General features: G+C 34.5%; 1 protein-coding gene across 3 annotated transcripts in view; it reads right to left on the bottom strand.

The window, feature by feature from the left end:
- Nucleotides 1–16,774, bottom strand: part of GABRA1 (gamma-aminobutyric acid (GABA) A receptor, alpha 1) — a 61,752-nt gene that overhangs the window by 30,478 nt on the left and 14,500 nt on the right. For all 3 annotated transcript variants that reach the window (XM_012730176.1, XM_004689808.2, XM_012730177.1), the window contains 3 exons: nucleotides 11,390–11,457; nucleotides 4,944–5,164; nucleotides 1,218–1,300 (listed from right to left, as the gene is read on the bottom strand). In XM_012730176.1, the coding sequence (XP_012585630.1) occupies nucleotides 1,218–1,300; nucleotides 4,944–5,164; nucleotides 11,390–11,457 (372 nt within the window). The remainder of the gene's footprint in view (nucleotides 1–1,217; nucleotides 1,301–4,943; nucleotides 5,165–11,389; nucleotides 11,458–16,774) is intronic.

Here is a 16,774-nt window from a genome sequence, read left to right on the forward strand (position 1 = left end):
TGATCTTACCAACTATAGGTGGTTCTGTGGATTAGATGAGTTGATGCATTTACAAATATCTTGTATACTGCCTAATGTATAAGTAACATATAATGCAAAATATTGATCAAATGGGCTGGTGAGAGTCCATGAGATAGAACATTCAATTCATTAAGTTGGGAAAAGAATGGGGAGGAGGGAGTTAATCACCAAAGAACTGTGTAGCTAGCAGTGTTTGAGGGAGTTCATCCACGGGTTTCAGTGTAGAATGAGATTTATAAATAGGGGAAGATGCTTCCCCATGACTGGTGCAGTTAGGAGCCCAAAAGCTCTTTGCTATTTTCTTTGCTTGCTGTCTTCCTACACTACCACTATTTTTCTTCTATGATTCATATCTTCACCAAAATAGTTGCTTAGACTGCCTGTCTAGTGGGAGCAGAAAGCTAGTTAGGTGTTCCAGAAGTTGACTCAGTCTTTGTACATCACTCCCCAGCAGGAAACCAGGAATATATTATCCCCACTTGCTTTCTGCAAGCTTAGCTTCAAAACCAGCCGGGCTGGTTTCAGAGTTGCTGTTCTCATGGCTCCTCTAAGGTGAGCAGTTTATTTTCAAAGAGTACAAAGATAGTTCTTACTAGGGGGGTTAGCTAAGATATCTTTAAAACTGTTAGTACACACGTGAATTCCATGGTATATACTGTGACTAGACTGAATTTTTGGCTACACCCGTAGGTGTGAGCACTATTAAGGAACACCTAATTATTGTCCTTTGTCACCTACCAGTATTTCCATATTATAAATAACATGGAATTATTATAATATTATAAATAATCCCTGAGGTGAAACAAATGTCAGTAGTTATGTAAAATAAACACATTTATCTCTTTTTTTTGAAAGTAAGATATCTGTCAGGTATAAGTATCCATACTTCACTCATTATTTGTGTGAATACAACTTCAACAAACAGAATTTTCTCACAATATAGTTATAGCCATGCCTTCTAGCCCAGTACTTTCCCACAATATAGTTATAGCCATGCCTTCTAGTCCAGTAGGTAGAGAATAAGCTCTTCCTGAAATAATACCAAAAATGAAGTCAAAGACGATTACGGTAAATTGCTCTTTAAACTTTTTTGAGAGTTCTTTATTCATCATTCTAACAGTCATAAATAATTGGAGGTCTCCTACTTAAATTTTAGGTCTCATAAGAATAAAGAAAAATAAAATTAATTTACTCACAGCTTCCAAATTTTAGTGGGCACGCATGGGCATCCATAGGGAAATCCTCCAAATGCATTGGGCATTCAGCTCTCACCGTCAGCCTTGGCAATTAAGGGAAGGATACAAACAAGACCCCTACAGATTAGGTACTTCAATTGTCATTAACTGTAGCAATTATAATAAGGAAGCAGGGGAGATAGGCACAGACTGCAGCATTGCATTCAGCTGTTAACAATCTAAAAAGAATTCCTTTCAGCAGTGACTGGATTCTATTGCTGGTTGGTTGGTTTTGAGAAAATAGGTTACTCCTTATTTAAAATTATGGGCAGTATTGCTAATGTTTCCAAAGAAAAACCCCACCAACTAATGTATATAGCTACAGCTAATCATTTCAGAATAAAACTTGATGTTAATTACATAAATACTTGTATAAGTGGTAATTCATTCTTGGTTGAGAAAAATGAGCAAGAGAAGAAAAGTGAAGTTCACGCTCCTATATTCAGTTCTCTCTGCCTCCTTCTCTAAAATAGTGAGAAATGTATAAAACAAGGAAACAATCTGTGGAGGAGGACTGTGAGAATGAGGGTTGTGAGAATGAGATTAAGGTAAAATCTCTGAGGGGTCATGTGTATTTTCAACCATTTAGTTTGCCTAAGTCAGAACTATTGTCATGTTTCTCTTTAGTCCTTATGGAAATGTGAGTTGTATTTATGTTTTTTAAAAAAACTGAGTTAAGAAAGGAATTCAATGACAAACATTTGATCTCATTTGGTAGAATTATGAGTAAATTTAGACACAGGTCTGTCATAGTTTTTAGAAAATATATATATGCTCTATTCTCAAGGAACTTGTGATATGGAAGGGATGGGCTTTATAGCCAGTAAAAACAAACTAGAGGAAGCAAGTGTGAAGTGTATAAATTCAGGATTAAACTTGCATTTTTATGTCAAACTATTAAGAAAACTGTAACAAATCAGTAAATGTGATGAGTAATTTAGGATATGTCAAATGTGTAGATAGAGATTATATATGAGATTATTAATCGGTAAACTCTTCAGTATATGTAAATCCCTCTCCAGAAGACTGTCACCTGGGAGGAATGCATTGTGGATTTAGGCAACAAAACATGTGTAGAGTGTTTTACAAGGGAGAAACTATTTTGATTTTTAAATATAAATAGACCTTTTTTTTAGATTACCTGGAAAGGTCTCAACACAACTCTATCTAGAATCTCTGCTTTCTTTTCCTCCTTTTTGATTCTTTAAATCCTACTAAAGTTTTTCTATTGGACGCACTAGCGAAAATGACTCTAGCATCACTTTTTCTTTATTTCTCATTTGTATACTTGTGTATAAGGGGGCAGTAGGTGTTCTTACAGCTTTCTTTAAAGGAAAAATGTCAATTTCATTCCCATACTAAACACAACTCACCAAATTGAGGAATTTGCCTTTTTTTTTTTTTAAGCATACAGAAATTGGGTTCCAAAGGTGCAGGGGTTGTAAAAGGATTCACCAGAGTCAGAGTGGGGAGAGAATAGGCAGATTGACAAAGTACACTTTGGGGAGCAATAGACAGATCAGGAGAGATCTGCCATGCCATGTGGATCACCTCCTGGGCCAGGATCAAACACACACTGAAGCAGCTGCGGCCAGCTTGCAGTGCTGTGGTGTTGCGCCACCAGGGAGGGACAGATTTTGACTTTCATTCCAAAAGAATACATAGATGGCCTTAATGCTAGCCAGAGCTACCAACACACACACACACAGAGAAAGTTCTAAAAAGTGTAAAAAGTGTTATGGCTGTGAACAATTTCCCTTGAGAGTACATCCTGGTCAATTCTTATAAATTATGAATATTTTAAAACATCTATTCCTATAAAAATACTCAAAACCTTGATTTGTAAATGCTTCATTCAACTACAAGTTATTGTTATCTAGATGCAGGGATTCCAGTAATCACAAAATGGAGGAAATGTTTATCAAGCAAAAATGTATACATTACCCACAATTTAATAAAAATAAAAATACCTATATCTTGAATCCAATATTAACTGGATTAATATTGTAAATACTTATAGTTGAAAAGGTTTACTTAGCACATAAAGAGAGATGAGTAGGTTAGGAAGGTATTGTATTTTATAATGGAATACTACTCAAATATTAAAACCCTGGCCATGTGTTACATTATGGATGGAACTGGAAGGGAAATAAGTCAGGAAGTAAAAGACAAATACTGAATGTGTCACTTGCATGTGGAATACTGAGAAACAAAGAATCACATAAAGCCAAAACAATAATGGACTCTAGAAATCTGAATGTAGAACTGAGGCTACCAGAAGGAGAGCAGAAGGGTAGCGTATATTGGGGAAGGAGCATAATGGTCTGTGGTGGGGCCTCTGGTAGAGGATTATGGGTACCTTGGTGGTAGGAATGGTGTGTAAACAATACCTGAAGGAGCTGTCCCTATACCTCTAAATCATATATAATATAAACCAGTGTTACTCAACTTAAAAAAAAAAATGAATGTAAAGAAAAATTGTGGTTTCCCTGGTTAAAGTTCAGCTCTATCATGATATCCTGAGTTTGATTCAGGCCAAGGAGCTGACCCATATGGCACAGCAGACCTCTCCAGTCTATTCTGCTGCTCCAGTTAGCATTGTTTTTCAGTAGATCCACCTACTACGTTGCTCCCCACTCTTTCTCTCTGAATCGTCTCACGCCCTGGTCTCTTGCCTACACTGCAGTTCTTCTGTGCATAAAAATAAATAAATAAACAAACAAACAAACAAATAAATAAATAAATATTTAAAAATTAAATATAAATAAATGGAATGGCACCCAGCTGTGTGAGCTGTGTTAACCATAAACAGTGTTTTGACAGAGAAGGGTTAAGTGCTTACTTAGGTGAAGAATAGAATTGTAGTGGTGAACTCAATCAACCCCACATGTTATTTTAATGATGCACTCCTGAAAATTATATAATATTATAATGCAATGCTACTTCAATTAAAAAAAGAAAAAAAAAACTCATGAAAAACATAGACATGAATTTGTGTTTTTTTTGTTTTTTTTTTAAGATTTATTTATTTATTTATACAGAACTGGGGTATAGGCCAGAGGCTCAGGGGCGGTGAGAGACTTCACCAGAGACAGAATGGGGAGCAGAACAGGCAGATCGACAAGGTACACTGCTGAGGGTAGCAGCGGGCGGGCCAGGAGAGGTCTGCCGCGCCATGTGGTCACCTCCGGGGCAGGCAGGAATCGAACTCATGCGGAAGTGGCTTTAGTTTCTCAGTGCAGTGCTTTAACCCGCTACACCACCAGGGAGGGTCCATGAATTTGTTTTTTTAAGAATTTTGAACTATAGTCTGGGTTTTTTTTTTTTTTTTTTGCCTTTTAAATTCAGAAATATTTTCACATAAATATGTCTTGAGGTGGCTTCTAAAAATTTATATTAGAAATTTAATACAGGAATGCAGGAATATAGAGATTTATGGTAGGAAGAGGAAGTTCTTCATATTGAATTAGAACATGTTGGAGATAGTGTGCTGTATTGAATTATTTAATATATAGTAAACATTTTCTTTCATTTTCTCTAATCATTTAACTTAATATTTTAATATTTGCATATAGTTTCAGTTTATTTCTCATGAACAGAAAAACTGAAACCTTAGCATGGCCACTGGCCCCATTCTAGCCTATATGGGAGGAGAAAGCAGAGCAAGCTTAATGGCAGTCTCCTTACCTCATGGTGTACAGCAAGGTACCATCCTCTGTGATCCGCAGGAGTTTGTTGGGCATGGTCATGTTATGTGCCACAGACTTCTTCCCATTGTGAAAGAAGGTATCTGGAGTCCAGATCTTGCTTGCCATTAGGTTATTTAACCGGAGAACTGTCATGGGCCCTTTAAATTTTAATCTTTCATCCTTCCAGCTTTGACGGAAAAATACATCTATTGTATACTCCTAGAAAATATTGGAAAATGGCAAAGTTTACTGTGCTGTATTTTTCAGTGTAAATAGCTTCATAGACAGTGCATACGTTTTGCAACCTTTGAAGCAAAAATGAGCTGGGTGAGGTTTCTGGAAGTGAACTTGTGGCTGACTGTACATACTGATGTCAGGTGAACCCCCGATTTGCATAATCATTTTTTTTTAATATCTAAATGCCTGAAATATTTTTTTTTGGTCAAAAAATTCTCCCAATTACCTTCTCAGTTATGTGAAAAGAAAATAATACATAATCCCACCCCCATCTCTGAAACACCATCACTCAGCAAAATAGAATATATTACAAATAAAAGCAGAAGTCGTGTTAGAGATTTCTACATATAGGAAAATGTTAAATTGGCAGTTCTACTTAGAAGCATTATGTCTTCAGGAGACCTCCCATAGTTGCTAAAAACCTCACTCAATCCCAAATCATCTGTCCTTCCAGTGTCTCCTGTCTTCTTTTGACTAAACCATTTCCCCCACAAATTATGTACATAGACTTTTTAAATGCTAGACAATGAAGACTGAGAATGAGTCCATCTCACCAGTAATTTGGAACTTTTAAAAAAAGAGTGGGGTATGCAGTGTATGTGTGAGTATGTATAAGATACATGAGAAATGTATGCAGCTCAACACCATTCACAGCTAGGGAATCTATTTATTTGAATGAACTCAGCGTTCCTTCCAGCAATACCCAGAGACAAACGTGCTAATCTGAAAACAAGCAATGTGACTTGCCAACTCCTAAAATTGGAAAGGGTTATATTCATCTTCCTTGTCCTTGCTACACTGATATTCAGTTTGGAACCCAAAGGTTTGAAGTAAAGATTACCACATTCTGCATTAATTTTAGTGTCCTTCAGACTGGGGGAAAGACTATCTTGAAAAACATCAGCTACATTATTCTTAATCTCCTAAACCCTGATGCATGAGAATTTTTTTTTTCTTTTTCATCTTATACATGTTTATGCCTTTAGGCCTGCAATAAGTAATGTCTGTGTCTAAGTGTTTCATACTTGAAAGAACCTTCCTTATTTTCCCAGGATTTAAGCAAAACTGGATAAAGACTGAAATAGGGTTCATCCTTCTATCAGATGTTTGACATTACTATCGAATAGTTTATAATGCACTAGGCATCATGCTAACTACTAATTGAAATAGAATCAAGTATAACATGATACCTTTGTATCTTTGTAGCAAAAAAATTTGCCTTTTGATTGATTAGGTTTTCCTGTGTCTGGAAGTGTTGCAAGAGAGACACTTAAGTATGTGACCCATGATGTACTCACCAAGAAACATGGCAAGTTTCTGAAATTCAGCAGGGGAAGAGACTGTTTATACGTAGGTGTTATAGAAAAACTCGTGGAGAAGGATGTGCATCAGAGCATTATATTTTTCATGAGGAAATAAAAGGGGAGGAAGCGTGTGGATAAAATCAGGAATACTAATGATATTTCTGTCACTCCAGAATCACCACATGAGTTCTGTTCTCTATCTAACTGAATTACTTTAGTTTGAGCGATACTAGATGCTACAGTCACTTGTAATCAAGGTTCTCTGTATATCTTAGCTGCCTATATTCTGAGGAACCCAGACATTGTGTTCGTTTGTTTTCTTGCTGCTAGGAGCTACTTGTAGAGCTTGACCATATCCCATGGTCACTGTTCAATTAAATAAGCTGGGAGAGCCCCTTTTCAGTAAGTTGGAATAAAGGGGAGTGGCGGAGTGAGCCATAGCTTAATGGCTACAGGTGTAAATCCTGTATCTGCTAACTAGAACTGAAGAGACTGCCAGCTGACTTGCATGGGTAACGATCTCACTCTCTAAGTCACAATCCCTATACGATAAAGTAGGGAAACTAGCGGTGAGAAAAGGGTGCATTAGGAAACTCAATAAACATTAGGAATTTTTTTATTTCTCTCCTATTTATGATTTTATCAATACATATTTATAAAATGCATCTATGTGGTGGGGAATGAAAGACAAGAAACTTGAACAAAGATGATTACAACTAAGCAGGGCAAAAACAGAAAGCAAAAGAGAAGGCTCCACAGAAGAGTATTTTAGGCAAACAGGAGGTTCTGGGCAAGATATCATTTAGGCTAAGTGTTCCAGCCCCCACTCAATAGAAAGAGCTCTCCCAGTGTTCCTGTTCAACACAGTAGGTCCTTGGAGAATCTTGATCTTATTCTGACAATGGGGACAGAACATTTGTTGTGTTCCTGAATAAATATTGTATTGCAGCGTTCCCACTGCACTTTATTACCATCTGTGTGTGCTTTGACTTACTACATTTCCAGCACTGTGGAAAACAGGACTCAGTGATTGTGCTGCCTGGATATTTCTGTCAGAACCTAGTGCCCTGGGAATGTGCTGTTTGATTGCCAATTAATGGTTTTTAAAATAAAGTTTAAGGAGTTGTCCTAATTTTATTTTCTATTCCAGATGAAGTCAGCTGCCTTGGGAACTTTGGGGTCTTTAGGGACAGACAGGCTGGGTTCAAGTTGCTGCACTTAGCTAGCTAGGTCACTTTTCTCCTTTAGATGGTATGGATAATAATATGCTGCTAAAATGTTTGACATGAAGAACAAATGAAATATGATCCCAAAACGCCAAGCATGTTAAGTATTCAATAATGTTAAATGTTGTTATGGCTATTATTACTAATTACATATGTTATTCTCACTCTTACAACTATGAACCATTTCCTGTCTTGAAAAATAGCTTTGTCATTCTACCTTCTAATTTTGATTTGCAATCACATTGTTCTTTCTTGCATAATTCTTCCATCATATGGGTTTAGGTAATTAATCTAAAACAAGATATTCAGGTATAATTTCTACTACTCAGCAAAATTGTAAACCTATAGCTAACTTGCTTCTTTGACAGAACAATTCAAATATTATTTGGTTCAGGAGTTTTGGCAGTATGAGCATCACTAACTTAGGTACTCTGTCCTTCTTTCTATCTGATATTTGAAACAAAGCCACATATGAGAAGTAATTCTTAATAGCCATAAGTTAATGGTGTACTAAAAATTGTAGAACCTGTAGTCTAAGACCAAAAAAAGGCATCATGATTCCTTTGACCACAGTTAATCTGAAGCAGCAACTTAAGAGCTTGCCAACATATTTTTCAAGAGAAAACTTTTTGATTACATATGGTCCCATTTTTGTATGGGCTCCTTAGAGTTCCTTCTAAGAATCTACTCTTTGTGAGGTCCTATTCTTGGTGCTGGAAAGAAAGAATGGACATTTTTATTTTATTATTATTATGGTTAGGATTGGGGACGAGGAGGAAGAATAATATTGTTAATGGTATGTAATGCTTCATCCAGTCTATTGATGTTTTAATGAAGAGTAAAGAACTTGAGAAAGAACTTTAGCAATGTAAACTTTCTGAATGTTCTGTTTCCTCTTCTGTTTGGAGATGGGAGAAGAGATAAATAATTTAACTTGATAAGTGAATGTAGAAGAATAAATAATATATTGTCTATCTCAGTCTTTAGCTTTTTGGGTGATGTGGGTCCTTTAGACTAACAGATTCTTTTGTTTTCCTTGCTAGAAGCTTTATGTGGACCTTCCATACAGCAGAGAGAGCCAAAACTGCTTGTTGACTGGGTGTGCTAATCTGAATTATTCTGATGTTTACTTTCTGGGCACCCACATACATATAGATATAAACCACTCTCTGTAATATACTTCTTAGTTAAGATTATTTTTCATTTTCTGTAATGCTTCCTCTATTACTTCTCAAAAAGTTCACAGTGCAGGTAGATGGTAGATGGTATACACAATGCAGATGTAAGATATTGAGTCCCTTAGATCTTAACTTGTTAGCGATAATTAAGATTCCTAAAGCTATCACCAAATAAGTAGTAATTCAACATTTATTGTAACCAAATAAATGTTGTGAAACTGTCTTTATGATTTTTGGTGACATTTTAGGAAAAAAAAGGCATTTCTATAAAAGAAGTAAATCTGTAAGATGTACTATATATAAGAACAAAAGCTAAACCATATTCTACAGCCAATAAATGTAATGAGAATGCAGAAAGGGAAAGTTAATGTGTCACTTGTATAACAAAAAATAGTATTTTTAACACATCTTGATTTGGGCCTTTGTGGAAATACAGGATTCAGCTGTGTAGAAAATATAAGAAATTTCCATGAAAGATTCATGACATGATACAGGGTTCAGAGGTAAAAGTGCTAATAAAAATTATTAGTTATTTATTACTACTCATACTTATTTACATATCATTTAAAATTCAAAACAATCTATAGGAATAAGGAATTACAATAATAATAATTTATTAGAGACTTTCATCCTTACAGGTAGGATTTGCTCAAAGTCATGGTGTTGTTGGTTGCATAGTGAGAATTCAACCAGTGAACCCTATTGTCAGTCCTGCTAATCCCAAGTGATTTTGCCCCTTAGAAAATAGGAATTGCACAAATAATAACTAGCCCATATTGGGAACAAGTGAGAAGTGGAAAAATCATGTATTGATTATGTGAGATAATGGGCAGAAGAGCTTGGATTTGGCCTTAAACCTGATGGGGAGTTTTCCTACTTTCTTATTTAGAAAAGTTGTATGAAATAAGAGATTTATGGAAGACTGAGTTCAAACATGGCAAGACCACAAGGTTTCTTACGTGTGTTCAGAAGTGATGAAGTTAGCAAAAGGTATTGTATCATAGGATGTTTCAATGAAGTAGTGTATAGACTCAATAGAATGACAAAGTGAGTTGCCAGAAATATCAACTGTGATGTATTTTCAGCCCTTGCATAATAGTAATGGGGTGCTTATTATATGCCAAGAATTGTTTAAGTGACTTTCATGTATTAATTCGTTTATTATTTTTGATAACCACAAAATTATATTACTCTCATGGTCCATATGAATAACCTGAGTCAGAGAGATCTTTAGTAACTTCCCCAAGTATGCACCTTTACATATGGAGAGGATGGGATTGAAAACCCAGGAGTTCTCATTCAGAAATCTGTATTTTTACCTGCTTGTCTGTTGTCACAAAAAATGTTCCACTAACTACAATTTGCAGAGTTGTCACATTTTATAAGCTGCCTTACAACCTAAAATAGCTAATTGTCTCTCAAGCCAGCATTCCCTGATGTCACTTTCACAGAGCACGAGTCTTAGTGTCAATAGATATAATGTGAAGGAGAAAAGAAGGGATTTGGGACAAGTATTATTTAAAACATTATATTAAATGTAGTAGAATAGGTTTCTTTAATCTTAGGACCTGTCAGATCTTTGAGCCTGTCAAGTGGGCTCACTATGAATTCCCCAGACTTTTGGAAATGCTGGCCTAAGTTACTATTTTTTTCTATAATTTTATTTCTGAATCATGCTGAGTAAGTGTGAAATTGGAGGACTTTTATGTTAACATAGTGTCAGGAGAAAGATATTTCAAAAATCATATTCAATCAATTATCTTTGAAATGTTCATAATGATGTGTTTTCATGGCCTCTTTATAATTGTTTCCTTATTATACTAGCTTGGCTATTATAAGTTCAGAAATGTTTAATACCTGTCTTTGGAAGTACCAGTTTCCATCAGTTACAAGAGAAGAGAAGCTCATGTTAATTTATTTGGGTTCAAAAAAAAGTAAATAACAGGCATGTTTTCATTTCATTGCCACTTGATAATAATTTAATGACTGTCTTACAGTGAGCTGAGCATTTCACACTGGTGTATTTTATTTTGATTATTTATTTGTCATATTCTGGTTAAATATTCACTCAGCTTTTATACTCACTTCCCCCTTTCAGCCAAAAATAGTCAGAGACGATGATGTCTGTGTCTGTTCTGTAACAGTGCTGGCTACTCAGAAACCCTGAATCATTGAATCACCAAATCATCACATCCTCTTAACTTAAATGTAAGATAACTCGTACAATTTGGCTCACAGAACATAATCATAAAGGCAAAGCAATTGTTTCAGAGCTGGAGAAAAAGACTCTAGTGGTTGATAAACAAACAGATAGGCTGGTCTAACAAGTGAATGCCTATTTTCTATTACAGAAATATATATTATAATATGCAGTATTTATACTGAGAAATCATAAGCTATATCCAAGCTGTTTCAAGTACTACCTAAATACTTAGTTGACGTTTGTCTTTCAAATGTTAGATAATATTCCAAGAAAACCAAAAATGCATTGTCACTCACCATGTCATGGTCTGAGACGGGTCCGAAACTGGTAACAAAGATATCAGTCTTCACTTCTGTGACACGTTCTAATGAAGCAGGAAATTGAGTGTGAGTGTCCATCAGCAGCCCGTATTAGACCTCACCACCACACTCTCACACCCAAATGCGAAATTCATTAGCTTTGATTAGTTATTTCTAAAATTGGTCCACTGTGTGTAGTCCTGATAACTTACTGCTTACATATGAAATTTCACTGTTAGTATTTTTCAATGGAGAATGAAGCCTGAATATTCCACTTTGGAAGGCAGGGTCTATATAGAGAAGTCAACTGCTGCTCAATGACTCTTTCAAGAATGGTCACACTTACCTAATGAAAACAAGCCATTTTAAATTGTAATGAAAGTAAGTCCACAATAGGTTTTTAGCTTAAATATTCTTGCTCAGCTTGTCAGATCTTCCCAGTATTTAGGCTACTCTTGGGAAGTATATAGTGTACTGCAGCAGGCTTTATTAACTCTTTAACAATTCAAGGATGTGTTATTTAAATGACTGCTTTATAGCAATAAATTGTAACTGAATTATCCTGTTCCTTCTTGGGAAAACCTGACAACCGTACAAAATACCTTCAGTTTTGAAAATGAGGAGAACATCTTATGGCATTAAAAAAAAATCATTTAACAGGTTCTATTTCAAGTTCAACATGATTGTATTTTATTGGTCTCTGATGGCATATATATCAACCAATAAAACATATTTATTGTAGCTTAGTGACATCTTCACACAGACATTTTCAAGGATATACAGCCACTCAAAAAAAAAAAATAGAAAAATGTTGCTTATAGAAAAGGAAACAATTTCTTATTAGGTGAGAATGGAAAATATGACTGTAGTTCTCAACTTCAGTTCTGAGAAATAATAGTCCAGTACCTAAAACAATTGATGTCATTTATCATGCCTTTTGCATCTCTAGATTTGAGTATTGAAAAGGCCATAAAGTATATGTGATAGTGAATCTTTTGAAAATCAAAACATAGTATTTATTCCCACAGCAATTTCCTCATAGTTAACAATTTTCAGTATTAAATTTCTCTCAAGGAATTCATGCTATGTACTACATAAAATGTAGATTTGAAGTGATAAAATAATTTGAATATGAAAATAGTTCCTTCAACAACTAATGCAATAATATTTAACTTTTTTTTTTGCAAGCAATTTCATTGACTGCAGACTACATAAATGAAAATGAGCCAATTGACATAAGTTATCTGAGGTTTACCCTTTAAAAACTTCAAAGTGGAGGACATAATTAGAGGAAAATAATGTACCTTATAATTCATTTCCAACCTCAGCTTGAATATGCTGTGGCTACTCTAGCTTTAGAGAACAGTTAGCAATCAGGCTCAGCTGTCTCTCCTGATGTTGTCCCCTTTCTCACTCTTTCCAGTAGTCAGTTCTCTAAGCTTTTGTCTCACTCTATCACAAGATCCATTTCCACGTGTATTTTTTTTACTAGATTGACATTTTTCCTAGTTTATTCCTTAAGATTTCATACTTTATTAGAATTTCAGTACTGACATTCAGTAGAAAAAATAATAAATTGAAAAATATATGATATCTTCACAAAAGGTAGAATTTGCCATAGTAATTGAGCTCATTGTTGAACTTTCTCTTTCAGCCTTTCCTTTTCTAGATCAAGCAATGTAGCCAGCACTTGGATTTTCTTTGATTTAATAGAATGTGCACTATGATCATGGAAAGTACAAAAAGAAAGACAACAGGCAATAGACATATTTTTGTCCTAAATTCTTTTGTACTGGGTATATCCTGTATTTGAAATTAATAGTCTTATCTCTAGATTAATTTCTTACAGTTAAAGACACTTTAAGCTATACAATCAAGGGGAACTAATATCTAAATGTTCTTTTTTACATAAGTGTTAAAACAGATTTTTCAATTATTTGGCTTTCAACTAGTGGACCCAATCTCATTTTCTTTCCAAAGTTGACTTTCGGTTCTCTTTCTATTGTAAGATACAAAGTGACGGTCTTATGCTTGCCAGTGTGACATAGGTTTTCTGGACTCCTGTGTGGGGCAAGGAATCATTTCTGCAATTTTAGGGAACTACAGAATAACCAACTAAATGAAAATTGGCTTAGTAATTTTTTTTTGAGGAGCCAGTTTGTATTATGGAGCATGAAAATGTGCTGTGAAGAGTGAGATATGCACTTGCTAAAGTTATGTGCTATTCCCTTCTGCACATTTAGACTGTTAGTAGATGACTATTCTGTCTAAGCAACAAACTAAAAGACCAAAAATCCAATTTATAAGGATTACTGTACCAATCAATTAGAATATAAAATATTCATAAAAGTTCACTGATTACCATTAGTAATTGTCACTGTGTCCTAATAAGATTAAGCATAAACAGAAAGTAATTCATATAAATGGTTACAACTACATTTTAAGTCTATTTCTTTAATCTTTTATCTATCCTTGCCCCTCAGTGTATTTGCCATACCTGTTCATCATCTTCAAGTGTCTCATCTTGTTTTTAATGAATGACTGCCCTCAGATATTTCCCAAAACTCAGTATTACATTTCAAGATGTTAACCCTGACAGTGAGCCCCACCTCATAAGTTTCTCAAATCACCTCTCTGTAACTGTAATCAGACACATATCCTTAAAGAGTTTCTGATTTTTGCTCTCTGTTCATCCTCTTTCTCTTTCAAACATAATTCAAACTTTAAACTTCAGGGAGCAGAATTTCCAAGTCCTCACACTGAAGGTTTGGGCATCACAGTGCTTGCTACCATTGGAAGAAGTGAGTAATGACTTCAGAAGGGGAAGAGGGCGCAGGACATGGTGTCCTGGATACCATCTAGGACTTGGGGAGGGGAGTTAAGATAACTAGAAGAAAATACTCACTTCTTATGCTTTCCCTTCTCATGTATTTTCCTTGCCAGGTAACACAAACATCTTTCTTTGATATGTCATCAGGGGTCAGTGAATGTCCAGAAGGACAACATGTTTCCATTGTTGGAAAATTGTCTATTTTTTAACTTATTTTATTTTATAGATATTTTAACAATATAATAGTTATTTTTACATCAGTTTGTGCCTTTTTCCATCTCAGTTGTAATTCCTGCGGGCTTCCCCATTTTTTATCCCATTCCCCACACCACCCCCATAAAATGTCTCTGGTATATAGTTGTTCAATGTTATTATTTTCCCCCCTGGTCCTTTATGCTTTTACTATGAGTGAAACCATCCATATATTTCTTTTTTCTTCCTGGCTTATTTCACTAAGCATGATCCCTTCCAGCTCCATCCATGTTGTTGCAAAAGGCATGAGCTTATCTGTTTTTATTGCTGAGTAATATTCCATTGTGTATAAGTACCACATCTTTTTAATCCAGTCATCTACTTTTGGGAATTTCTGTTGATTCCATGTCTTTCCTATTGTAAATAAAGAATCAGTAAGGATGGGGGTTCAGGTGTCTTTTTGAATAAGTTTTTTGTGTCTTTTGGGTAGATACCTAGGAATGGGATTGGTGGGTCATATGAAAGCTCCATTTTTAGCAGTTTGAGAAATTTCCAAAGAGGGAAAACTATTTATTTTAAAGCTTCTAGAAGATTCATACTGAACATCAGCATGCTAATTATGTTTTAAGAAGATTTGATTAACCTTATTTACCCCGGTATTTCCCAAACTAATTTGTGAATGCTATTCTAAAACATTACCAAAACCCAACAAAATTCACAGAAAAAAATCAGACTTGTGTTTACTAGAGATAGAGGTTAGGAAGAGGATGAATTGGAAGAAGATGTACTTCCAGTATAAAATTAAAAAGTACTAGGGATGAAATGTAAATATGATGATAATGGCTACTGTTGCTTTATGATATGAAGGAAATTTGTTATTAGTAAATCTTAGGAGAGTTCATCACAGTGATTTTTTTTTCCCTTTTCTGTTTAGTATATCCATATGAGATGTTAGCTGAAATTTTTGTGTGGTAATCATTTCAAAAACACATGTAAATCAAATCATCATGCTATATGCTTTAAGCTTAAGGCTTCAGGCATATATATTTTATTTATTATGTAATAATTTTCAGTGTGTCTGTTACTACTGTTTTAAAGTGAAATATAGCTTTAAATTTACATGCAGAACAAATGTTAAAAAAGCTTTAGGGTAAGCTTGAGACCAATTTGATACATTATATTGTTTATTAAAAATTTTAGAATACACTGAAAATAACATCTTTTTAGTAGTCTGGAAAATTTATAAAATATGAGAAAAATAAAAATTTAATAGAAAACAATCACCCACATAAATCTAATATTTTAATGTCCTTATATATTTTTCTATTCAAATATATACTTAATGATTATCCCTAAACCTCATTTTCACTCATTCATGCACAGTTGCAATGAAAATAGTCTCTTTTTACCAAAAGCTCATCACTACAGCTCATTAGGAGCTCCCTTACTGGTATGTGAAGCCATTCTTCATTAAAAAAGACAGAAGGTTTATAATATGAAGAGCAAAGGTAAAAGAATATTATTGTGAATGAGCATCAGCCAAATTGCAAATGGTGGTATGGTTGACTTGCTCTATTGCCAAAGAAATGGTGATTTGAAATCTAGACCTCCTAGGCCCAAGACCAGGATTAAATAAATGTGTTCACATGTATGCCCTTTGGCTGTGATCTAGGGGAACTGTTAAGGAAATTGTCTCTTTCCTACTTCTGGGAAAATTTGGTCATCTCTTCATTCTGCCCTCCAACTTGAAATCTCTACAATACACATGTATGTGTATATGTTTTTATTATTTAAGGAACACTGGAATATCAGAATCTAATTCATATGTTCTAGTAAAAGATTTTATTGACTTGGCAGTACACTCTAAAATGTTATTAGAAATACTTAGGTACTCAGGCTTCTCTATGGATCACCTGAAGAAAATTCAAGATATATCTATGCTTTGAAATACTCTCTTTGAGATGCGACACGAAGTCATGTACTTCTAATGAAGTTCAGCTCAAAAATTATGCACCTAACTAAAACTAAACATAAATGTAACTAGGAAATTGCATGAAAATAGAAATAAATAATTCAATAGGATGAACTCTCAAAGAGCAGATTAATGAGCATTAATCAAATATTTTTTTACAAATATGTTCATACAATAATCTGTAATGTCCACTGTAAAATAATATCAGTAGATTCTTTAAAATTGACACAATGTGTGTGTGTTTAGATTTTCATGAAACAATTTGAAACAGTTATGTATGGGATTATGATGGTGATAATAATTACCACAGTGCTTAGGATATTTTAAAATAGTACTTCAATGAAAATAAAATTTGTTGATGATAAAACAATAAAAATCAGTCTTTACA

Source organism: Condylura cristata, unplaced genomic scaffold (assembly GCF_000260355.1).
Source record: "Condylura cristata isolate star-nosed mole 26May11 unplaced genomic scaffold, ConCri1.0 scaffold00026, whole genome shotgun sequence".
NCBI lineage: Eukaryota > Metazoa > Chordata > Mammalia > Eulipotyphla > Talpidae > Condylura > Condylura cristata.